At 43.1% G+C, this 25,634-nt stretch overlaps 2 protein-coding genes across 5 annotated transcripts in view; both read left to right on the forward strand.

Annotated features, from left to right (window-relative positions):
* Positions 1–100: 100 nt before the first annotated feature.
* LOC116071961 (cytochrome P450 1A1) lies at positions 101–6,266 on the forward strand. Of its 3 annotated transcripts, none has more exons than XM_031343106.1 (8): positions 106–187; positions 1,757–1,846; positions 2,596–3,446; positions 4,121–4,247; positions 4,335–4,424; positions 4,518–4,641; positions 4,790–4,876; positions 5,022–6,266. In XM_031343106.1, exons 3-8 carry the CDS (start codon positions 2,610–2,612, stop codon positions 5,329–5,331), a joined length of 1,575 nt encoding a protein of 524 aa, XP_031198966.1. In that variant the 5' UTR covers positions 106–187; positions 1,757–1,846; positions 2,596–2,609; the 3' UTR covers positions 5,332–6,266. The 3 variants fall into 3 exon arrangements, with proteins under 3 accessions (XP_031198968.1, XP_031198966.1, XP_031198967.1); XM_031343107.1 differs by having other exon boundaries at positions 2,599–3,446; XM_031343108.1 differs by lacking the exon at positions 1,757–1,846 and having other exon boundaries at positions 101–187.
* Positions 6,267–10,614: 4,348 nt separating this feature from the next.
* Edc3 (enhancer of mRNA decapping 3) overlaps positions 10,615–25,634 on the forward strand; it is a 48,112-nt gene continuing 33,092 nt past the window's right edge. Inside the window, exons 1-3 of one of the 2 annotated variants that reach the window (XM_031343110.1) lie at positions 10,615–10,774; positions 15,225–15,406; positions 18,248–18,564. In XM_031343110.1, coding sequence (XP_031198970.1) covers positions 15,249–15,406; positions 18,248–18,564 — 475 coding nt within the window. In that variant the 5' untranslated portion in view covers positions 10,615–10,774; positions 15,225–15,248. Of the gene's footprint in view, positions 10,775–13,612; positions 14,321–15,224; positions 15,407–18,247; positions 18,565–25,634 lie in introns of those variants that run through there. The other variant, XM_031343111.1, reaches the window with a different exon arrangement.

Raw genomic sequence — 25,634 nt, forward strand, 5'->3', positions numbered from 1 at the left:
CTGTCCCTCCCTCGGTCCCACCACTGGGCTCAGATAAGGAGGTGTGGCCAACAGACACAGAGTCCTATAAAGGTGGTGGTGCCTTCACCACCACCTAACCCTGGAGGTGGTAGTTCTTGCAGCTTTCTCGATCCTCCCCAGGGCCCTAGAGGACACTCTTCAGTTCAGTCCCTCCTCACAGCTAGAGGTGAGTGCTTGGGGCTCCTGGATTGCCTCTCCCTCCCTAGAAAAGGAAAATTTTGGTGAAGAGTTACTGGTAGCTCCTCCAAAACAGGGGACTAAGGTTTTGGAGGGGTTTTGTTTGTTTGTTTGTTTTGGTTTTTTTGTTTTTGTTTTGTTTTGTGACCAGGGAAATTCCTTAAGTGAGAAACTGAGGCCAGAGGAATAAGAGGACTTGCCTAAGGTCCAGTGCTAGTATCAGATATTTAGATAGACATGAGATACTCTTCCACTTCAGGTTCCCCCCCCCCCGCCCACCCCCACCCCCTATTGACCTCTTGGGGCTTCTCCTTCCCTGCACATTTAGCCCCTTCCTCAGGGCTGCCACTGCGGGTGAGCGTTCCTCTCTGGGTGGGTAGGGTGGACAGTGGAGATGCACAGAGCTTTTCTAGTGTTCTCTGTCTTATTTAAAAACTACCCCCAACAGCCTCTACCCTCCCAAAGGGTAGCGTGTCAGAGCTGTTTTTGACGTGGGCTAGAGAGGCTCTCTATCCCACCTGACTGTGTCTTCCATCCTTGCTGGGACACCATCAGCTCCATAAACTGAGAGCTTCGGGGAACTGGAAACACCAGTCACATTTCCCTGGGCCCTTCCACCTTACAAAGGCTAGAGGTCCATCCTTAGGGGCACCAATTATGCTGATGTGTGTTTTTTGTTCAGCTCCTCCACGAAGCCCCTCTGCTTCAAGCTGCCTGTAGTATTTGGGGTAGGAATTGTACATCTTCCTGTACATTTGGGGTAGGAATTGTACATCTTCTCTTCCTAGGATCTGCACCCTCTGAATTGAGCAATCTTTTTTGTTTGTTTGTTTTTGTTTTTGGAGACAGGGTTTCTCTGTATAGCCCTGGGTGTCCTGGAACACACTCTGTAGACCAGGCTGGCCTCAAATTCAGAGTTCTTCCTGCCTCTGTCTCCTGAGTGCTGGGATTAAAGGCATGGACGGGCCAGTACCTCCAGGATGAATTGGGCAATCTTGTCTTACCCTCTCTCCCAGTTATGTAATTGAAGCCTCAAAGTTAAAATGACTTGTCCAAGACTACCTAGAATGAACACTCTCCTGACTAGGCAGAGCCTTAGAGCAGACAGTAAACGTGCTTACTTTTTCTAGAATAAGCCTAAAGAGAAAGAGTCCTTTTAGTCAAAACTAAGCTCAGATCCATTCTTAGTTTTCCTGACTCCAGTCAGTGGTTTTCTTATAGCCCTAACCTTATAGGAATCTTACTTTTCATTTCTGCTTTCTTATGACCACAAAAGAGGGGGAAGGACCAGACTATTCATTCATGAGAATTGAGCACAATAAAAAGCTTGGCTTGGATTACTGTTACTTGGAGCTGTGTCTAGCTGGTCCCCCTTGGCTTTTAAAGTGTGGTGTGGCTCAATTGAACTCAGGCCTAGGGCTGAGAACAAGGTGGCTTGAGCATTGGTTTTCCTTGTATCCTCTCCTATTCCTGTCCAATACTGGGGTTTGGTGGGATACTTTAGATCCTGAGATAAACAGTAAAGAACTGAGAAATCAAATTTTTTGGTCTTCAAAAGGAGGCACCTGTGATAGCAGCTGTCCATTCTATGGGACTTTCCCTAAGAGCTGTGAGCCCTGATTCTGTCACTATTGCTGCGTGACTTTGGGTAAGTCAATGCCCCAGTTGGAAGCTGATTTCCCTGCTGCTAGAGTATGCAATGAGGCCAAAGAAACAAATGATTTCTAATTTCCTGCCTGATAGGATGGCTTCCCCAAAGGCGATGGGTAGGACCCAAAGAGACTTTGCGGGTGATATTTGTTAATTATGCATTTATTGGAATGTGTTAGGTGGAAGAGTCAAAGCTGTATTTAGACACAGACATTGTTTAGGATAATGGTACCTAGTGGGTGTAAAACTGATCTTAGGAGACACCAAGTAAATTGGGGTTAATGGAAAACACAGAGATTAGAAGCCACTATTTGAAACCACACAGTTAAGAGAGGTGCTCTAGAAAAGGGCTACCCAACATTTCCTAGCTGCATAACTTTAAGAATGTTACTTACTTTCTCTGAATTTTACTGCAGTCTTCCTCATCTGCTTATGGCTAAGATTGAAAATAAGTGATTTTGTGTGTGTATGTGTGTGTGAAGAGTATGATTAAAATATATTATATGAAAAATAAAACCACATTGAGCTTCCCGGGTCTTGAGACTTCTCCATGAGAGTTCAGTCTACCTGACCTCAGCCTCGGTGTGTGAGGGGTAAGAAAGAACTGCGACACACAGCAGAAGCTCAACAAGCTCTGTTCTGCTCGGTGCCCAGTGAGCCACTCCTTGACCAGCATGGCCACACTTTAGGATATTCATGCCCTCGCCCTCAGTCTGATGTTTTCTTTCTTTTTGCCTCATCTCTCAGCAGCCACCTAGATCATGCCTTCTATGTACGGACTTCCAGCCTTCATGTCAGCCACAGAGCTGCTTCTGGCTGTCACTGTATTCTGCCTTGGATTCTGGGTAGTCAGAGCCACAAGAACCCGGGTTCCCAAAGGTCTGAAAACTCCACCAGGGCCCTGGGGCTGGCCCTTCATTGGGCACATGCTAACCCTGGGGAAGAACCCACACCTATCACTGACAAAACTGAGCCAGCAGTATGGGGATGTCCTGCAGATCCGCATTGGCTCCACACCTGTGGTGGTGCTGAGCGGCCTGAACACCATCAAGCAGGCCCTGGTGAGGCAGGGAGATGACTTCAAGGGCCGGCCAGACCTCTACAGCTTCACACTTATCACTAACGGCAAGAGCATGACTTTCAACCCAGACTCTGGACCGGTGTGGGCTGCCCGCCGGCGCCTGGCCCAGGATGCCCTGAAGAGCTTCTCCATAGCCTCTGACCCAACATCAGCATCCTCTTGCTACTTGGAGGAGCATGTGAACAGGGAAGCCGAATACCTAATCAGCAAGTTCCAGAAGCTGATGGCAGAGGTTGGCCACTTTGACCCTTACAAGTATTTGGTAGTGTCAGTGGCCAATGTCATCTGTGCCATATGCTTTGGCCAACGTTATGACCATGATGACCAAGAGCTGCTCAGCATAGTCAATCTCAGCAATGAGTTTGGGGAGGTTACTGGCTCCGGGTACCCAGCTGACTTCATCCCTGTCCTCCGTTACCTGCCTAACCCTTCCCTGGATGCCTTCAAGGACTTGAATAAGAAGTTCTACAGCTTCATGGAGAAGTTAATCAAAGAGCACTACAGGACATTTGAGAAGGTAGAGCCTGGGAGAAGCAGGTAGTGATGGGAAGCAGTTAGGATCCAGGGCCTAAATGTCACAGGCAAGCTCAATGATGGTAGCAGAGTGTACTCTGTCCTCAGCAGGTCAATAAAACTTTTTTCTGCTGGTCCTTCTATACATCCATAGGACAAGAGCTACCAAACGGGAGGAACCCTGGGCCAGTTTTTTTTTTTTTTAAAGATTTATTTATTTATTTCATGTATGTGGGTACACTGTCGCTGTCTTCAGACACACCAGAAGAGGGCATCGAATGCCCATTACAGATGGTTGTAAGCCACTCTGTGGTTGCTGGGACTTGAACTCAGAACATTTGGAAAAACAGTCAGTGCTCTAAACAGCTGAGCCATCTCTCCAGCCCCCTGGGCCAGTTCTTACTGGACCAGGAAGAACCTGTCTCCTGGCTTCATGGTAGAAAAAAGTTAAAGAACTCATCAAATAACTAACAGCGTCAGGCTCTATGCCTACAGGATCCCTTGAGTTGAGTCATCAGTTCTTTAAGGTAGAAAGAGACTGGAGAGGCAAGGGGAAACTGGGACAGCAGCCTCAGAAAGTCACCTCTTTAACAAAGGTGTTAATGACAGTGAGGGGCCAGGCCTAAATGGAGAGGTAGGTCTGGGATATTCCTCACCTTGTGCTCTTTTGTCTCCCAGGGCCACATCCGGGACATCACAGACAGCCTCATTGAGCATTGTCAGGACAGGAGGCTGGATGAGAATGCCAATGTCCAGCTGTCAGACGATAAGGTCATTACGGTTGTCCTGGACCTCTTTGGAGCTGGTACGTGTACTTTGATGTACCATTTCTGTGCTCAGGTGCCCCCCATTGCCATATACCTAACCACTGCCTCTGTTCCATCTTGTTCAGGGTTTGACACAATCACAACTGCTATCTCTTGGAGCCTCATGTACCTGGTAACCAACCCTAGGGTACAGAGAAAGATCCAGGAGGAGCTAGGTAGGTGATGACTCCATTCCAAGGACTCTAAGTAGAGGACCTTGATAAAGCCTTGGCAACCCTTTAATCCTTTTGAATCTCTGTATTCTGTAGACACAGTGATTGGCAGGGATCGGCAGCCCCGGCTTTCTGACAGACCTCAGCTGCCCTATCTGGAGGCCTTCATCCTGGAGACCTTCCGGCATTCATCCTTCCTCCCCTTCACCATTCCCCATAGGTCAGGCCAAAGATCCATTGACATTTGATACTAGGTCTTAATTTAGTAATCACAGCCCATTTGGATTCATGGGAAGGATATGGCATGGGGTGAGGTGTGGAGATTCCCACTGTGGTCCTGATCCTGACTGAGCATCCTCTTTCCCCAGTACCACAAGAGATACAAGTCTGAATGGCTTCTACATCCCCAAGGGGTGCTGTGTCTTTGTGAACCAGTGGCAGGTTAACCATGACCGGTAAGCTGTCAGGAGCAGTGGAAACTCCTGGGTAGGATGAGTCCACCCTCTCCTGGGCTTCAGACCCCCTTGTCCCTCGGGAATTGACCTACTTGATGCTTATAATCCCTGAACATTGACTTCAGCTGTCTCCCTCTGTGCACAGGGAACTGTGGGGTGACCCAAACGAGTTCCGGCCTGAAAGGTTTCTCACCCCCAGCGGCACTCTGGACAAGCACTTGAGTGAGAAGGTCATTCTCTTTGGTTTGGGCAAGCGAAAGTGCATTGGGGAGACCATTGGCCGATGGGAGGTCTTTCTCTTCCTGGCCATCTTGCTGCAGCAGCTAGAATTTAAGGTGTCACCAGGGGAGAAGGTGGATATGACTCCTACCTACGGGCTAACTTTAAAGCATGCCCACTGCGAACACTTCCAAGTGCAGATGCGGTCTTCTGGTCCTCAGCTTCTCCAGGCTTAGACTGTCCAGGATGCTCACCAGACGAGGTGGCTGTTCCTGGGGTTCAACTTCAGCCAGAAACACAGATCCCGGGGTATCATGCCTGCCTCCTACTTTGGACTTGTATCTCTATATACTGAACACAGACGTTGGGCACAACAGAGGCCCACAGGAACCTCAGATCCTTCTCAATTTCAGCATCAACTAGGAGACCTGAAAGGGTTAGGAGATGCCTTGGAAAACTCCTGAAGAGCTCTCTGGGTGCTCCAGTGGCTGGCTGGCTGGTATGAAAAATACAGCAGGTCATGCCAGGATCTGTCTGGATACTTTGACAAGTGGGAGCTTCCCAGAATGGAGGGAGAAGACAGCTCAAAATACTGGCACAGAGGTGTTCTTGCCATCTGGTGAGGCTAAACAGCCTTCTCACCTGGGTTTATGACATTGCATGTGGGGGGCACCTTTGTTCATCCTATATAGAAATAAACAGGGTGACCCTGTCCTTGCAAAGCCCATGATCCTGTTCAGGAAGGGCTAAGACTTGTGTCTAGAAAGGCCCAAGAACAGAGGGATAGACTCTCTGGGCAGTAAGACAAAGTTTAAAGTAAAGGAATGACTTTTGAGACAGAGTCTTGTGTAGCCCAGGCTGACTCTGAACTTGCTACCAAAGGAGGCCTTGAACTCCTTATTTTTTTCTTTTTTTACCACCCTACCAAGTGCTAGGATATAGTCATGGATCAGCTCTTGGTCTCTCTTCTTTACTGTATAAAATGTTTTTCTTAGAAAATGTTTGTGCACAGGAGCTTTTTATTATGGACTATATTTTGCTTATACATTCATATTAGTCACACCATAAGAGATTTAGATAATTTGCTAGTGTAACAGAGAAAATTCTAACTCAAGTACCCAGAAATATATAGAAAAAACCTGCCTGAGCTAAATAAAAATATTACCTGGAAGTACTACGTGTAGGGAAGTTTTGAACCTAAAGTTAAGCCACATTCACACCCTCAAGCTCGTTTTCCTGTGTTTTCCTGTGTGTTCCCTGTGGGGAGGAGAGGACTGGCAATGGAAAACTGGAGGGAATGCTTGTAGGCACATTACCAGTGGGGTCTCCTTCTCTAATGTGTCACACTTTGATAGGCAGTACTCTCTGGAACTCTAAACCAAGACTGCTTTCGGAAGCCCCCAAAGATGGTAGTGGAAGGGTCTGATGCATACATAGCATATCATCTAATTCACAGCAACCAGGGCTTTACTAGCCTTTCACAGGGAATATGAACTCAAGAGCTGAGAATGTGCCTAGGTGGGAAGGAATGCTGGAAGAAGACCCTACGTCTTTGGGGGACATTCGAACAGTCATTCGTGAAGGATGAGAATCTCTTTCTCTCTCTCTCTCTCTCTCTCTCTCTCTCTCTCTCTCTCTCTCTCTCTCTCTCTTTCTCTCAATTCTTTGTGAATTTCACATCATGTACATCTTGCTCATTTACCCATCAGTTCGTATCTGTCCTGCACCCTTGCAACCTATCCCCAATACACACACACATACACACACACACACACATATCCAAAACAAACAGATTCTCATCATGGTAGCTTCAGTGTGTCACAGTGTGTCATATAGTACAGCCTTTTGTCCACACTTCTTTGCTTGCAAGTGTTCATTGCAATGAGTCATTCATTGGTATGGTTGGAGGCCTCTAGCTTATGCTACACTATCAATTCTAGATCCTCACTAGGACTCCTCTCAGATATCCTGTTGTTGCCCTGTGTCATGGAGAGCCTGCAGCTTTGGATCTCCAGGACCAGTCCTTTCCCATGCTCCAGAAGATCATACAAGGGGAAGATGTTGGAGTGGGCTAACTCAAAACCCTGGATCTGGGCCTGGGGGTAGCTCAGTTGGTCAACCTGCCAGCTCTCGCACAGCCACTCCACCAGGTTGAGCTCTCCAGCATGGAGATGCTCAGGCAGGGCCAGTTCTCCTGGAGAAGCATTCTCTTGAGTGCTCATATTTTAATGCAGAAATCCTCAACCCTTTGGAATGTCAGAATGTCAGTGTCAGGTAGGGGTGAAGGTCAGACCCAAAGAGCCAGGAGCTTCTCCAACGCGCTAAGAGGACATGCATCTTGGAATGCAGCCCTTCCTAGTGTCACCCCATTCAAGCTACTGCTTGAACAGCTTGTAGTGGACAGCAGTTACTGTACTTATGTTTTCTTACTAGAGTAGATAGTGTCAATCCCCCAAGAGTTTTAGGCCACTATAAAGAGCAAACCCAAATCAGAGAGAACAAGGGTGCCTAGTTACCGTTCTCATGGGTTTTGTCGAAATAAAACAAAACACAGTTGCATCTGGAAATATAGCTCAGTTGATGATTGTCTAACATGCCCAAAGCCTTGAGTTCCTGTGGTAGCACACACCTGTAATTCTATCAAGCAGGAGATAAAGACAGGATGGTCAAAGGTTAAAAGTCACTCTCACCTACAGAAAGTTTGCAGCCAGTCTGGAATATGTGAAATTCTATCTTTGAAACAACAAACACATTTGGATTATATGCTATAATATAGAGGATCTCATAAAATATCAGAATAGGCAAATAAAATAGAGCCAAAAATTAAGGAAGACAGGGCAATGGGAATTGGGAAAGTGTGGGGTTTCTTCTAAACATAGGGAGCATATTCGAAAACCAGGAGTGATGATTGCATAACTTTGTGTACACTAAGAACAAAACAAAAAAGCAGCAGACCAGGGAGGCCTACAGGCTCAGCAGTAAGAATTCTTGCTCCTCCTCCAGAGGATCCAAGTTCCATGTCCAGTACCCTTGTAGAGCAGCTCACAATTGTCTGCAACTCCAGTTCCAGAGGAACTCACCCCCTCTTTTGGCATCTGTGGGCACCCCTACCCACTCCAACATATGCATATACCCCTCCCCCCACATACTCACACACCCACAAAAAGTAAATCTTCATAAAAAAAACCCTCAACAATGAATTATGCAGGTTAAATGGTAGGGAAAAATACTATTTTAAAACTAAGGAATCTGGACAGCATATGTAAAACAATTTATGAGCTGGCAGTGGTAGCACACACCTTTAAACTCAGCACTCAGGAGGTTGAGGCAGGCAGATCTCTGAGTTTGAGGCCAGCCTGGTCTACAGAGGGAGTTCCAGTTCAGTCAGCACTACACAGTGAAAACCTGTTTCACCACGTACTATCTTGCCAGGCTAATATCCTAAATCTTAAAGGCAATGGCCAATGCACAAAAATGAGCATTCTAACTTCCTAATGCCCAGATTGAGATCTAAGGCTTCTTATGAAAACAATTGGCCACAAATCTGGGACAGAAGATGTCTTAATAAAAGACAAGCCTGGAACACTTGCTCATGCCAGATGGTAAAGATACTACAAAGACTCCAGGAATAGATTAAGTCACTCTGGACAATCTTAAACAAGTTTTAAGTCCTGAAGATAGGACAGTTTGAGTATTGATAATAATTTCTACTGAGTATGGTGACACATGTTTTTAATCTCAGAATGCAGGCAGGAGGATTGCTTTGAGTTTGAGTCTAGCAACGAACTGACTAAATCTGTCTCCCATAAATTAAAACCCCTCAAGTGTGTTTGAAGCCATGAGCTCATAAACATTTCTAAATTTGTTTTTTGATTTATTTTATGAGTATTGAATGTTTTTCCCTCCATGTATGTATGTACACCATAAGTATGCTGGTCCTCTCAGTGGTCAAAAGAGAGTGTTAAATCCCCTGAAACTGGAGTTATGGACAGTTGTAGAAAAGCAACAAATGCTTTTACTTCTGAACCGTCTCTCTAGTTTTTCTTTTCTCTTATTTTCTTTCTCCCCTCTCTCTCCTTCCTTCTCCCTCCTTTCTCACCCTTTCTCTTTCTTTCTTGGTGTGCTCAGAAATACTTCCCATAAGATTTAACCATGCTCAGTGGCGGTGCACGCCTTTAACTCCAGCACTTGGGAGGCAGAGGCCAGCCTGGTTTACAGAGCAACTTCCAGAGCTACATGGAGAAACCTTGTCTTGAAAAAAAAACAAGAAGAAAGAAAGAAAGTGGTTTTACTTCAGCAGTATTGTTTTTTTTTTAAGCACCACTAATTTCTCACCTCCAGTCAAACAGTATTGAGTATCCCACCAAAGCAAAAGTTTCACTTTTGTAGTTCTTATTCACCACAACCATTTCTTCAGCCCCACCTAACCAGAACTACAGACTCTTAATTCAAAATAACAAATGGCCCCGACAGTCTTTAAATTTTCCTCTGAAACTTCACAAGCCAGGCAATCTGTAATGCTCTCAACATTCTTTTTTTTTTTTTTAAAGCTATGCATATGATTACATTGTAGCTGTACAGATGATTGTGAGCCATCATGTGGTTGCTGGGAATTGAACTCAGGACCTCTGCTCACTCCCATCCAAATATTTATTTATTATTATATGTAAATACACTGTAGCTGTCTTCAGACACACCAGAAAAGGGCCTCAGATCTCATTAAGAATGGGTGTGAACCACCATGTGGTTGTTGGGACTTGAACTTAGGACCTCCGGAAGAGCAGTCAGTGTCCTTAACCGCTGAGCCATCTCTCCAGCCCCAGTCAGTACTCTTAACTGCTGGGCCATCTCTCCAGCCCGCTCTCAATTCCAATCTCTTGCAGAAGAGTTCACTGTGCTCTCATGGCTTTTCTAACCCAAAGTTCCAGAGTCCTTCCATCCAAAACGTGACATCTGTTACAGCAATACCCCACTCCTGGTACCAATTTATCTTAGTTTGGATTTCTATTGCTGCGACGAAACACCATGACCACAAATCAATGTGGGGAGGAAAGGGTTTATTCAGCTTACATTTCCATATCACTATTCATCTTGAAAGGATCTTGGCGTCAGGAGCTGGTACGGAGGCCACTGAGGAGTGCTGGTTTGCTCAGCCTTTTTTCTCATTGAACCCAGGACTACCAGCCCAGGGAGGGCCCCACTCACAATAGCCTAGGCCCTCTCCCATTAATCAACAATAGAGAGAAATGCTTTACAGGCGTACTTACAGCCAGATCTTATAGAGGCTTTTTCTCAATTGATGTTCCCTCCTCACAGATAACTTTAGCTTGTGTCAAGTTGACAAACTAGCCAACATATTTCCTTCCTTCCTTTCTCTCTTCCCTCTTTCTTACTCCACTCAGATCTCACACACAGAAAACACCTTGCTTAGCTTCCAGGCCCATCCATCCTTAACACCCCCAACCTCTCAAATTTCCCGGGAGCCCCGCCTCTTGGCTCCGCCCCGTGTCAACGGAAGTGACATCACACCGGGTTGGGCCAGACGCGGGGGCGTTTCCGGCGAAGGCGGCCGCTGCTTCTGAGTCTGTGGAGGTGGGCGTGAAGCCCCTCGGTGGTGTTTTGGCGAGTGAGGTCGCCTTGGTGTGCTGTGCATAGCACGCGGGGGCAGACGGCGGGGAGGTGAGCACGAGAGAGGCCGCGTGTTCGCGGGTGCTCGTTGCCTGGCGCTTCCGGGTGGTCAGCTCACTTTGCTTTTTAGGCTGCAGGCTTCCAGGCCTTGTAGATCTTTATATTGACTGGCAGGAATTGCGGAGTGTGTGTGTGTGCGCGTGTGTGTGTGTGTATGCGTGCGCGCTCAAGAACTCTGTGTGTGTGTGTGTGTGTGTGTGTGTGTGTGCGCGCGCGCGCGCCCGCGCAGGAAATGGTGGGGGTGGGCGCGTGTATGCGTGTGGGGTACTCCTTGAGTTAGATGTAGCCCAAGGATTCGGGTTGGAGGCAATAATGGCTTGGTCCGTCTCAGGCTAGCTTTGGTTGCCATTGTGACTTCTCAAAGAGCCATTGCTCGTTGCCTTCATTTCCTTTGACCAGTGAGGTTAATAGCCAGTCGTGCGAGTGCCACGTGGTGGATGATAACTTGTGGTGGACTGGGGTGTGGAAATAGAGATACTGATGCTCGGCCAGTGCGCGCACTTGACTGCCCTCGGTGCACTGCTGTAGTTATCCTTTCTGTGTTGGGACTGCCATTAGTAATACTTGATCTCTGGTTTAAGAGTTGGGGTGTGTTGGAGGAATAGTCCTCATCAGCTTTAGTTGATTTTTCAGTCTCCCGCTTGCAGAGCTAAGAGGAACCTTAGTCTTTCCACAATATATACGACTGTCCCTGAGCTGTTTGTATCTCACCTGGAACCCTCAGGTGAAACTCAGTTTTTTGTTTTTGATTTTTAAAAAGGGAATGATGTATCCGGTTTGGGGGGCACAAAATTCTTAGTTGTTGGTTTCTCGGAAGTAAAAGTAGTTGCAAAGAATGACCTTTTTTGGTGACAGGCTCTCAGTATGTAGTTCCAGGCCAGAGCTACATAGTGAGAACCTGTAGAATTGTCTATGTAGATCAAACTGGTCTGCAATTCACAACGATCCTCCTGCTTCTGCCTCCGGAGTGCTGGGATTAAAGGCTTTGACTCTTTGACTACTAGTGATTATTGGTTTTGATATTACTGAGACATTCGGCTACTTGGGACCCCTATTACTCAGTAATACTCCTGCTTTAGCCTCTGGAGTACTGAGATTATAGGCGTACACCAACATACCTGACTCTGCTTGGCAGTTTCTAATAAAGTCAAATGCAATTTCAGCTCTGATTTTTGTGTGTAATATGAACAAGAAGACGTGTAAAATGTTATTTAAAATGGAACTCAGAATTTGAAGTAATTCTACTGTTTATAATAGTAGGCTGGCTAAACTCATAGATGCTTAAACAGTACAGTACAGACATGGTAATTAACTTCTCCCACGTTCAACAGCTGGATCTCACAGTTGTACTGTTGATTAAGGGAAACCAGACACATGAACCTGCATGGTTCCACTTTTGTGTAGTTTGAAAACATAACTTGGTCTTTCATGATGGCAGAATAGCAGCTTCTTTATGGAGACACAGTGGAGCCCCTTGTGATATTTAGGTCGCAGCTGCATTGGGGATTACTGTGAACATTTCTGAGCCCAAGATGTCATGGTATGTAATCACAGTACTCAGGAGGCTGAGGCAGGGGGATCTTGAGTTTGAGCTTGTCTGGGTTACATAGTGAGGCCATGTCTTGGGTTATTGTTTTTGGTGGTGGTTTTGTTTTGTTTTGTTTTTAATGTAGAGTGATACATTTTTATGTAGATTATAACTTGATGGAAAAGTATAAAATAAAAGGCCTCAAGATTTGTCCTGTGCTAGATATGTAACTCAGTGACAGAGGTTGTCTAGCAACTAGCACAAGCTTTGCATTTGATCTCCATCAAAACGCACACATGAGCATACACACAGACACAAGTAAAAAAGTCAGCCAGGCACAGTGACATTAATCGCAGTAGCTGGGAGACACAGGCAGGTAGATCTCCTTGAGTCTGAGGCAGCCTGGTGTACAGAATGAGATCCAGAATGAGATCCAGGACAGCCAGGACCAACCCCGCCCCCTCCCCCCCCAAAAAGTCCTTTTGTAGCTCCAGTCTATCCTCCTGCTTCACAAGCCCTAGTTTTTTGTTTTGTTTTGTTTTTGTTTTTAACATGGAAGCCTTAGACTTGTAATGGTGAAACATATTTAGTGTGTATGTAAAGGGAAAAGTTTCACTTTTTGTTGTTTTCAGTGTTGGGGGATAGATCCAGAATTTTGTGTGCACATTCTAGGAAAGCATTCTCCCACTGAGCTGAGCTATGTCCCAGTCCTAGGAAATTTTGGATGTTTTGTTTTTGTTTTTTGTTTTTGTTTTCTTCCCTTGAGCCTGTTTTTTTTCTGTGTAGCCATGGATATCCTAGAACTTGTTCTCTGGGACAGACTGGATTCAGACTTGCTGCAATCCTCCTGCTTCTGCCTTTCAAGAGCTGGGATTATAGCGTGCACTACCACACCCAAGTGGGAGTTTATAGGATAACCCATTTGATGAATTTTCAGTATATTTTATAGGGGAATTTCGAATGGACAGTTACACGTTAATATAGAAACAATTAAAAAATTGCACTTATCAACTAAAAGCCACATTTTTGAAGTGTTAACATTTTGATTCAGTAATTAGTACAGTATAAATTTGAATGTGAAATATCAGGGCCTTAAAAATACATTTTCACAGGCTGGAGAAATGGTTCAATGGTTAAGAGCACTGATTACTCTTCCAGGGGTCCTAAGTTTAATACCCAGCAACCACACGGTGGCTCACAACCATCTAATGGGATCTGATGGATTCTTCTGATGTGTGTCTGACAGCTGTAATGTACTCATACAAATAAATACAAATAAATATAAATAAATCTTAAAAAAAAAAACATTCACTGGAAAACCAAAAGAAGCTACTCTCCATTTGGTTAAGTTTTAGTTGTTTATTTGTTTTTTAGTTTTTATGACAACATTTTATAATGTTTTATCTAATATTTAAAGCAGGTGTCAGAATAAGATTATGGAATATAAATAATAGGTAAGAAAATTTATGCAACCCTAACATAAAATAAGCAAAATCTGACAAGGGATGGAAATAAACCTACAGTAGGTGTCTTTGTTATTTGTTTGTTTGTTTGAGTTTCTTTGTGTAGACCTGGTGTCCTGGAACTCAACTCTGTAGAGCAAGCTGGTCTCAAACTCCTGCCTCTGCTTCCTGAGTGGTGGGTGATGGAATTAAAGGCATGGGACACCACTGACTGGCCAGTAGGTGTCTTTTATATAGCAATTTCTTTAACTTTATATATAGTGATTTATTTAATTAAAATTTTTATTTGATTTTTATGTGCAAAAGTGTTTACCTGAATGTGTTCGGTGCATCTTGTGTGTACAGTGCCTGAGGAGGCCAGAAGAGGGCATCAGATTCTCTGGAACTGGAGTCAGCAGCATGTGTGTGCTGGGAATGGAACCGGGATCCTATAGACGAGCAACCAGTGTTTTTTTACTGCTGAGCCATCTCTCCAGCCCCCTTTGTTCGGCTTCTTAAGTTTTTTTAAAGTTTTGATGGTGCTAAAAATTAAACCTTGCTTGCTAGGTAAATACTGCCCCACTGCTCAGTCAAATGCTTTTTCTCTCTTTTGAAAGACTTTGCACTGTCACCTATAATGCACACTCTAAACAACTACACAGTCTTTGTTTTTTTGTTGTTTTTTGTTTTTGTTTGTTTGTTTTTTCTCAGTAGCCCTAGATGGTCTGGAACTTGCTCTGTAGACCAGGCTGGCCTCAAACTCACAGAGATCCACCTGCCTTTGTCTGCTGAGTGCTGGGATTAAAGGAGTGTACCACTACCGCCTGGTGTCTACATGGTCTTTGCATATATATATCAATATTGCTTATTAATATGCATGTCCCTACTGAAGGTTTTTGCTTTTTTTTAGACAAATTCTCACTGTGTAGTATAGGCTACCTAGAACCCTGTGTAGACCAACCTGGCCTCAACATAATCCCATAAAGGTGGTTTAAGCTGGTTATGGTGGTATATACCATTTATTTATTTATTTTGTATTTTTGAGACAGGGTTTCTCTGTATAGCCCTGGCTGTCCTGGAACTCATTCTGTAGACTGGGCTGGCTTCAATCTTAGAAATCCACCTGCCTCTGCCTTCCAAGTGCTGGGATTAAAGGCGTGCACCACTACTGCCTAGCGGTAGTATGTACCTTTAACCCCAGCACTCAAGAGGCAGAGTATACAAATATCTAAATTTCTAAATACAAATTTCTAAATTTGAGGTCTACAGAGTAAGTTCTAGTTCCGCCAGCTACAGGTAAGGCCTTGTCTCAAAAAAAGAAAAATAAAACAAAGGTGTGTGTGGCTACACGTCACTTACCAAAGTTTCATTTTTGACATGTTTGTTTTCACGCTTTAACACCTCTGTGGCAGAGCGTTATCAAACAGCACTGAGTGCAGCGCCTGACGTACTTGGTTGCTTCTCTTCACAGTCACTTCACATCTGAGACGTGGCTATGGATTGGCTAGGTAGTATTGTATCCATCAACTGTGGAGAAAGCCTGGGCGTCTACCAGGGAAGAGTATCAGCAGTGGATCAGGTCAGCCAGACCATTTCTCTTACCCGGCCTTTCCACAATGGGGTGAAGTGTCTTGTACCAGAAGTCACCTTTCGGTAAGTGTCCTGACCGACATTCTTCAAAATCCAGCCTGGTGGGCTGGGTGCTGGAATGGAGGTGACTGACAGTATTCTCTCGCCTGCGCTGATGGAGTTGAATCTTGTAGGCCTCTGTGGAGACTGTGCTGAGATACAGGCATCATCCAGTACTATGTCTTGCCAGGCTTTCACATGACTTAACCGCCAAGTTCAGAAGTGCCCCCTTCTCTTTTTTTTTTTTTTTTTTTTTTTTTTTTTTTTTTTTTTTTTGCTGGGGGGGGGTTTAAAAAATTGTTTTATTCTGGTTAATCTTTGGATCAGGGCTTTTAATTTTTTTAAATTAAACACCCTTTTTCCTCAGACCCTTGAGACAAGACTTCAGTATGCAGCCCAGGCTAGCCTGGAACTCACAGAGTTCTGCTCGCCTCTGCTTCTCTAGATATTTTAGATGTTTTAAAGTAATTGTAATATGTAGGCATAGAAAGTATATATACAAATAGAACATCTACTATTCGACCATGTAGAAATTTATTTTAAATAATCTCTGCTGTACATAGAATTTTACCATTTATTAAATGTAAAGTATATTTGGATACCAGTGAGGTAGATGTGCTCACTTATTTTTACATAAAGAATGCAAGCTTGAGCTGGCAGTAGTGGTGCATGCCTTTAATCTCAGTACTGGGAGGCAGAGGCAGGCAGATCTCTATGAGTTCAAGGCAAGCCTGGCCTATGGAGAGAGTACCAGGACAGACAAAGTTAGACAGAGAAACTCTATCTCAAAACAACACCACCAAAAAAAAAAAAAAAAGAATTCAATTCGAGCTTGGCTGAATATCTGATATTGAAGTACACAGAGTATCTTCATAATACTTTGATTTCATAGTTGTCAGTGCTAGGAATGCTGATTCATACATAAAGCATAAAATGTTAGAAGTATATTTAAGGCCATTTCAGAAATTGTTGAGAATTCTGTCCTAATCTTAAACCAAAATTCATTTTACTTTCCTTTTAGATATTTACCTACTTAATTATTTTAATGTGTATAAGTTTGTACCTTAGTGTTTGTGTGCACACTGTGTGCATGTAGGAGGTCAGAAGACATTGGATCTCCTGGAACTGGAGTGACAGACAATTGTGAGCTGCCATGTAGGTGTTGGGAATAAAACCCATAGGTGCTATTAACCACTGACCTATCTCTCCAGCCCAACTATTTATTTGTTTTTTTGAGACAGGGTTTCTCTGTGTAAACCAGGTTGGCCTGGAACATACAGAGATTCACTTGCTTCTGCCTCCTTAGTGCTGCAACTACTGCATGCCTTTTTTTTTCCTTTCCTTTTCTTTTCTTTTTTAATGAAACTTAAGTTAGTAACTCAAACAGCAGCTTTTAGAGTCAAACTTCTAACTTTACAATTTGGAGATTCGCTAGTTATTTACATACTGAGAAATACCAGTAGGAAAATATTGAAAGTCTTTGTTTTCAGAAACCTAGTACGTAGAGTAGAAACCATGCAATTTATAATGTATAGTGGTCTTAAATTTGAGCTGAGGCATTTGAGGCAGTGGTTCTGCGTTAGATGGCCTGACAGGATGCACACTGGATTCATTATGAGTTTTGAACATGTGGTCAGAAGTCTTTCTTTGGGGCTGGAGAGATGGCTCGGTGGTTAAGAGCACTGACTGCTCTTCCAGAGGTCCTGAGTTCAACTCTTAGCAACTACATGGTGGCTCAAAACCATCTGTAATGATATCCAGTGCCCTCTTCTGGTGTGTCTGAAGACAGCTACAGTGTACTCACATAAAATAAATAAATAAATCTTAAAAAAAAAAAAGAAGTCTTTCATAATCACCAAGTTTTTTCAAAACCCCAAGTTCACCTGTGTGACTCCATATGGTGGCTCAGCCCCCAGTTTAAAAATGGACACAAGATTCCTTTTTTATGTATCTTAGTAAGAACTCAGATCTCTGTCCTCTGAGACTCAGTGCCTGAGCTGTAGGGACTTGGTCCCCTGGTCTTTCCCAGTTGGATAGTCTGTAAGATATCTCAAATTGAAGACCTGCAGCTGAATAGGTTTATTTGCAGGTTTCTTCTTCCCGAGGGCTAGACATATTGTTGAGACCTTTCACCAAAGTTAGAAATTTAAGACTTGGACTGGTAACATGGCTCAGCAAGTGAAAGTGTTTGCTAACAAGCCTAGCAGTCTGAGTTCAATCCCCAGAACCAACTCCAGCACATTGTCCTCTGACTTCCATGTGCACACTGTGACACTCTGTCCCCTCCATCTCTACCCTTTCCCCCCCTGCATTGAATAAATGTAAAGAATACCTTAAAAAATTAAAACTTCTTAATGTGAATGTCTGTCTGCATTATATAACTTTGTACCACATGTGTGCCTGGTGCCTAGGTAGTCCAGAGAGGGAGTTGGATCTCATGGAATTGGAATTACAGACAGTTATATGTTCTCTGGAAGAACGGCTAGCCTTCCTAATCTTTGAACCATCTCTTCAGCCCAAGAGAAAATTTTTTTAAAACAGGGTCTCAAGTATAGCCTTGCCTGACCTGGAACTCACTCTGTAGACCAGGCTGGCCTTGGACTTGTAGAGATCCGTTAGCATGTGTCACCATGCCCAGGGTCTAAGAGAACAAAATCTTAAAAAGAAAATTTACGAATCATAATAAACATTTTCCCCAAATATAAGCTTGAGAGGACACTTTTATTAGAGTTTAGTTTTAACTTCTGTTAACCCTCAGTTAATGCAGACTTCAGAGTGCAGGTTTTTCTTAATCCCAGTTTCATTCTTACCACCTTCTTATTGCTATTACAGTTTTGAGACTTGGACTACTTTTGTGTGTTTCAGGGCAGGTGATATTACAGAATTAAAAATTTTGGAGATACCAGGTCCTGGAGACAACCAGCAGGTTGGAGACCTTCATCAGACAGAATTAGGCTCTTCTGGTGTTGGGTACCAAATGAGTATCAGTCAGAATGGAACAGGCAAAGTGGTCAAGAAGCCAGCCTCTTCCAGTAGTGCCCCTCAGAGCATCCCTAAGAGGACAGACATGAAGAGCCAGGATGTTGCCGTTTCTCCTCAGCAGCAGTGCTCAAAGAGTTACGTGGACAGGCACATGGAGTCTTTGAGTCAGTCCAAAAGCTTCCGCCGGCGACACAACTCCTGTAAGTACAGTCAAGTTGCTGTCTTTCATAACCTAGTGTTTCGGGCTGTAAACACTTACCTGCTGTTGCTCTTTCTGGGAATCCTTTATTACTCATATAAAGGGGGTACTTGCAGAGCTTCGCGGATACCAAGGAAAAGGAAATGAGTTATTAGAGGTACACCCAAACTTCTTGCCTACTTTGTCACTTTTCTTCCTTCAAGAAAGGTTGCGGATTTGCACCATATTGGTGTTTTAAATCTGATAACTGGTGATGGTTGTGATGTCTGAATTGACTCTACTTGGGCTGTTCCAGCTAATTCTTGAGTAGATTTCTGTTCTTAGAGAGGAGGGAACTAGTGTAGGCCTCACTGTTACCTTTCATTTCTAACAAGCTGATTATTTTGTTTGTTGAGGTACTGTGGACTGAACCTAGAGCTTTGCATATCTGGCAAGCATTCTGCCACCAAGCTCCATCCCTATCCTAAACTGAGAATTTTACTTTTATTTCTTTTTAAAGCACATTTATTTATGTGTATGTGTGCAGGTATGTGCATGTGGAAGTCAGCACAGAGTGTGGGAGTTGGTTCTCTCCTTCCATCCTGTGGGTCCTGGGACTGACCTCAGGTTGTCAGAATTGGTGGCAAGCACCTTTACTTTCTGAATAATATCAGCAGACTGATCATCTAAATTTTGTTGTGTTTAATGTCCCCACTAGAGGCCATTAAGGAAAGCACTTACTGGCCTATATTACTCTCTGGTTTTGCGTGCTAGTAACAGATATAGAACCATAGATGGGTCACTAGAACCTGTAATGTTTTTAAACACGTATACTAGAGTAATGTAATTTTGAGACATAACAGATTTGTTCACATCTGTTATGTTCCTTAAATACATATGAATGTTCTTTCAAAACTTACTTCTAGGGAGGCTGGATAGTCAGCCTGTTGGTTAAGAGCACTTGTTCTTGTAGAAGATCCCATTTCAATTCTCAGCATGTAAATGACAGTTTACAACTTTCTGTAACTCTAGTCCCAGGGGAATCTGATACTGTGTTCTGATTTCCAAAAGCACCAGGCAAACATGTGGTACACACGTGTATATGTAGGCAAGATAATCATACATATAAAATAATAAAATAGATACAATTTTTAAAATTACTTCTAGGGCTGGAGAGAAAGCTCAGTAGTTAAGAACACTTTGGCTATTTTTACAGAGGACCTGAGTTCAATTCTCAGTACCCAAGTCAAGTGGCTTATAACTGCCTGTAACTCCAGCTCCAAAGGTCCTCTTATGTCTTTTGGATACCTGTATATATGCATAGACACACAGTCACATACATATAAATAAAAATAAATATTTAAAAAGTACTTTAATGATAAACTATCTCAGTTAGGGTTACTATTATTGCAATGTAACACCATGGCCAAAGCAACTTAGGAGAAAGGGTTTATTCAGTGTACACTTCTGCATTGTAGTCCAACATTAAGGAAGTCAGGAACTTAAGCAGGGAGGCAGGAGCTGATGCAGAGGCCACAGATGAGTGCTACTTATTGGCTTGCTCCTCGTGGCTTGCTCAGCCTGTCCTCCCATAGATTCCTGGACGATCAGCCCAGAGATGACACTATCCACAATGAGCTGATTCCCATCCTCAGCTCCAATCAATTACTAACTTAAGAAAATGGGCTATAGGCTTGCCCACAGCCTGATCCCATGGAGGCATTTTCCCAGTTGAGGTTCCCTTCTCTCAGGTGACTCCAGCCTGTGCCAATCCAGCACACTATTCTTACTTTTCTTGCATTTTATACCTATAAGCCAAGTATATTAGGAATTTTAAGTGTGTATTCACTAATACATATAAATTCAAACTAGAGTCATACTAAAGCCAAGGCATTCCCTACTAGAAGGGAATTTAGAGTGAGCTGCTTTCTAGAGCCCACATGGGAGAGTTGAGTACGAAAGGTTCCAGATGCCACTTACTGTACTTTAGCTCCTCATTATTGGTTCCAGTGGCCCTGTCATAAGGTTTTAGTGTGCTGCTTCAGTTCTGGCTTTTGATGTGCCATTTGTGTCAAGCCTAACATTTTAAGTTTTAGAAATGCCTACTTTGGGCTGAAGCGATGGCTCGGCAGTTAAAAGTACTGACTGGTCTCCAGAGGACCTGGCTGCAATTCCCAGTACCCACATGACAACTCACAATAATCTACAGGATCTGATACCCTCACACAGACAGACACACATGCAAACAAACACCAATGCACATAAAGTAGAAATAAATCATTTAAAACAAAAACAAGAAAAAGAAATGCCTACTTTAAGTGAAAAAAAAAGAAATAAAAAGTATATTTCTAGGCAATTTAAATTCCTGTAAAACAACTGTATTAATTACTGATGGCCTAAAACAGAAGACTGAAATGCTTGCAGTTGTACTTGTGTATCCTAAGAAACACTTAGAATGCTTGGGTAGACAATGACTTGGGCCTCTTAGATTTTAGTCTTTTTTGAATGAAGTACATATTTTATTCAGGTTGCTCATGTTTTACCCTACTATCTTATCTTAGATGTTATTTAGCACCTATTACATTTAGAAATTACTAATCTTTAACTATGTATTTGTCTGTCTGCTTACTTTGGTGTGTGTGTGTGTATGTGTATGTGTGTGTGTGTGTGTGTGTGTACAGGTATCCAAGGAAGTCAGAGAAGGACATTGGATCCTTTAGAGCTGGAGTTGTAGTAGGTTGTGATCTGCTAGTGTCTTCTAGAAGAACAGTTTATACTCTTAACCACTGAGCCATTGTTTGAGCCATAGGATTCCCTATTTTTGTTGACAGATACTTTTGATACATACTGGTCAGGTATTTTGTAGAAAGCCCCTCAGTTGATATTTTTCTTGTGATTAGACTAGTTTAGTATATTTTGAGTAGAAAACCACAAAGGGTAAAATACCAGTTTATTATACTATATCAGGGGTCTGTGCAATGACTGCAGTTTATGACTTTCCACCAAGACTTTGGTCACCTGACTAAAATAGCACATCAAGTTTCTCCTTTGTAAAATAATTCTGTATAGTCTAAATCCAAAGTGAAAAATTACTGTTGGTACAATGTCTCCATAAATTATTTGGAAGTATCAGTACCAGAGATCCCCTAACCTATGTCTTTATTTATGCTTTTTTTCGTTTGAGTCAGGGTCTCACTATGTAGCCCTTGGCTGGCTAGGAATTCATTATGTAGACAAGGCTGACTTAGAACTCACAGAGATCTGTGAGACTCTGCCTTCTGAGTGGTGGGACTAGAGGTGTGTGTCAACATACCTATCTTATTGACTCATTGATAGTAGTAGAGTTTTGACTCATAGATATTTATTTTGTCCTATGCTCATTGATTATTTGTATGTATGCCTGTTGTGTGCTCTGTGCATTTGTGTATGCAGATCTGTCCATGTGTGTGCGCTTGTAGAGACCAGAGGTTGACACTGGGTATTTTCTTTTGTCACACTCTCCACTTTACCTTGTTTTTTTGAGACAGAGTTTCCTACTCAAGCTGGAGCTCACCAGCTGACCAGACTGGCTGGTCACTGAATTTCTATGGTCTTCCTGTCTCTACTTCCTAATGCTGGGATTGCAGGGGTGTATGTGTGTGTGTGTCCGTCTGTGTGTGTCCGTCCATGTGTGTATGTCCATCCGTCCGTCTGTCTGTGTATCTATGTGGGTATATGGTAGGGATCTGAATTATTTTTTTTTTTTTTTTTTTTCGAGACAGGGTTTCTCTGTGTAGCCTTGGCTGTCCTGGAACTCACTCTGTAGACCAGGCTGGCCTCGAACTAAGAAATCCGCCTGTCTCTGCCTCCCAAGTGCTGGGATTAAAGGCGTGCGCCACCACCGCCTGGCGGGATCTGAATTATTAAAGTCCTGATGCTTGCATAGTACCACACTGAACCATCTCCCCAGCCCCTAGTCTATTATTTGTTGGTGTTGGAGATTAAACTCAGGTGCTGTGTCATGAGCTGAGTCCCTAGCTACTGTGTACCACTTGGTGCCATATTATTTCAGCTTTGGCTATAGGAACACTTATTTAAGGGGACATAGTTTTTTTTTTGTTTTTTTTGTTTTTTTAAGATTTTTTATTTATTATATGTATATAATGTAGCTGTCTTCAGGCTCTCCAGAAGAGGAAGTCAGATCTCGTTACAGATGGTTGTGAGCCACCATGTGGTTGCTAGGATTTGAACTCAGGACCTTTGGAAGAACAGTCGGTGCTCTTAACCACTGAGCCATCTCTCCAGCCCCGGGGACATAGTTTTTTATTCTCTAATACTTCCTTTATGACACTAAAGATAACTTGAGGCTTTTTTTTGGTTTTTTGAAACAGGGTTTCTCTGTGTAGCCCTTGCTGTCCTGGAACTCACTCTGTAGACCAGGCTGGCCTTGAACTCAGAAATCCCCTGCCTCTGCCTCCCAAGTGCTGGGATTAAAGGCATGCTCCACCACTGCCTGGCCCCCATTTAGACATTTTTTGTTGGATGTTTTCTTGATTAATGATTGATGTAGGAGCTCCCAGCCCACTATGGGTGATGCCACTCCTTTGCTGGCTGTCCTGGGTTGTATTTTAAAGCAAGCTGAGCAAATGATGGAGAGAAAGCCAGTAAGCAGCATTCCTGCATGGCCCCTGCTTCATTCAGTTCCTGCCTGCAGGTTCCTGCTCTGCTTGTATCCCTTCCTTGGCTTCCCTCAGTGATGAACTGCGTGACTGGGAAGTGTAAGCCAAATAACCCTTTCCACTCCATGTTATTTTTGGTCATAGTGTTTTTCAGAGCAACAGGGAACAAACTAATACATTCATGGATTAGTTTTTTTAAAGATTTATTTTTATTTATGTTTTTGCTTGCATGAATTTTTGTGTACCATATGGCACAGAGGTTCAAAGAGGGTGTCAGATCCTTTAGAAGTAGGGTGCTAGGCAGTTGTGAGCCTCCATGTGGGTCCTGGCTCCTTACAGCTGAGAGCCATCTCCAGATGAAGCATTATGGATCACTTTTACCTCCTTTCACTTATTATAACCTCTCATGCCAACAACGAGAAAATTGACTCCTACCATTTGTCATCTGTTTATTAATTGGTTCCAGTGTATGTGTAGTGATAACAGAGCGAACATCATTAATCTGAAGATTTAAAGTTTGAAGTGCTCTAAAATCTGATACTTGAACAGTGACATGATACCACAATTGGAAAATTCCATACCTATTCACATGTCACAGGTTGTCATCAAAATCAGGTATAAAATCACTTTCAGGCTGTGTGAAAAAGGCATTTATGAATTTTGTGTTCAGTTTTAGGTCTTATTCCTAGAATAATTTATGTATATGCAGATATTCCTAGAATCCCAAACACTTCTGGACCCAAGCATTTCAGATGGAGAATACTCAGTTTATATCAGAATTACTAACTTGTATTTCCCAGCCCTGTGGAAGACTGTCACAGAGAATATAAGCATATGTGTGATTCTTCTTGCCTTTCATCTTACATATTCCATTTATTTTCCGGGTTACTCACGAAGAGTTTTTCACCCATGTTGTTGATTTGTTTCTTATATTCCTAATACAGATGGGTTACCATTTTTCTTTCCATCATGGGATTCCTCAAACCTACTGAATAATTTGAATATTTGTGCTATGACGTTTTATGGCTTTTTGGCAAGTACGTGGTGGTATGTGTGTCATTCCGTTTCTTACAGCGTACTCCAGTCTTCTGTGCTTCACCTGCTCAGCTGCCCCTCCCTTGTCTCCACTGTCTCCTGGGAGGCCTCTAGTTTTCACTTTCCAGAATGTCAGATTAAATCACACAATATCTTAATTGTTTGAATGGTGTCTTAGGGTTTCAATTGATGCAATGAAACACCATGAAAAAGTAAGCTGGAGAGAAAAGGGTTTTATTTGGCTTATTCTTCCATATTGCTATTCATTATTGAAGGAAGTCAGGACAGGAACTCAAACAGGGCAGGATCCTGGAAGTGGGAGCTGATGCAGAGGTCATGGAATCAACTATCTGGTCTAGATGAGGGAAATCACTTAAGGTTGATTAAATGAATAGATCTCTGTGAGGGTAAAAATCATATTTGTCATGCTGGTGATGTGGCTCAGTTACTAGAGTGCATGCTTACCATGAAAACCTGGATTAGATCCCCCCATGTCAGCTGAAAATAGTTACTCTTAGGGACTGATAAAGATACTCTTCAAATTACATTATAATCATGAATGTGGCAGTCATTCATTGGCTATATGCTGTTGAATGGTTAAGGCCCTTTTGCTCATAGAACATGAATGGGCTTTGAGCTCATTTTTATACAAGCAGAGGTTGTCTAACAGATAAGACATTTTGGGGGCTCTTAGTGCCTGTAATTCCAGCTCCAGAGGATCTAATGATTTCTGCTGGCCTCTGAGGATTTCCCCAACCCCATCCCAGAAACACATATGTACAAAAATTAGAAGTAAAATAAAATCATAGTAACAACATTGTTACTTGGTGCCAGGTTCCCCCTTCCTCTATTGAAGATAGAAATTGGAAAGTATATTTAAACCTTGTAAATGGAAAGATGTTGGATGTTAACTTGTTGCAGTGTGGTTGGGCTTTAATGAAGTGTTAGATTTGGTAGTGTCTGAGGTTGGAACTTAGGTTTCCCTGGTTCTACTAGAAATCCTCTTGACTTTGTATCTCTTTGGATGTGCTTCATCTGTTTGCCAGGCTGTAATTTGATAAATGATCAGAATGTTTCCAATGTTGACAGCCTTTCTGTCATAAATTCTGAGTCTGGAACCAAAATATTTCAGTTTGACCATCAGGCACCCTTTAGAACCTTAAGTATAGGACAGAGTTCCCTTTTATACTATATGCATAACAGAAGGCAGTTAGTAAGTGACACTAGGGTTACACAACTGTGAGCTTGTTACAAAATGTTCTGGCCAAAAGGCCTGTGTATCAAAGCCTGGCAGAAAAATGGCACAAGAAGGCCAGCTTCCAGTCTTAATGCTTGGTCCTTGTTTGAAAGGTATGCAAGCCTGGGAAGGACTGTTTATCTTTTCCAAGGGAAGTTCCTT

The sequence above is a fragment of the Mastomys coucha genome, unplaced genomic scaffold, assembly GCF_008632895.1.
Source record: "Mastomys coucha isolate ucsf_1 unplaced genomic scaffold, UCSF_Mcou_1 pScaffold23, whole genome shotgun sequence".
NCBI lineage: Eukaryota > Metazoa > Chordata > Mammalia > Rodentia > Muridae > Mastomys > Mastomys coucha.

Coding starts and splice junctions, on each gene's coding strand:
- LOC116071961 (XM_031343108.1), top strand. CDS start 2,610: ATGCCTTCTATGTACGGACTTCCAGCCTTCATGTCAGCCACAGAGCTG. Junction 4,248..4,334: donor CCTGGACCTCTTTGGAGCTG/GTACGTGTACTT, acceptor CATCTTGTTCAG/GGTTTGACACAATCACAACT. Junction 4,425..4,517: donor AAAGATCCAGGAGGAGCTAG/GTAGGTGATGAC, acceptor TGTATTCTGTAG/ACACAGTGATTGGCAGGGAT.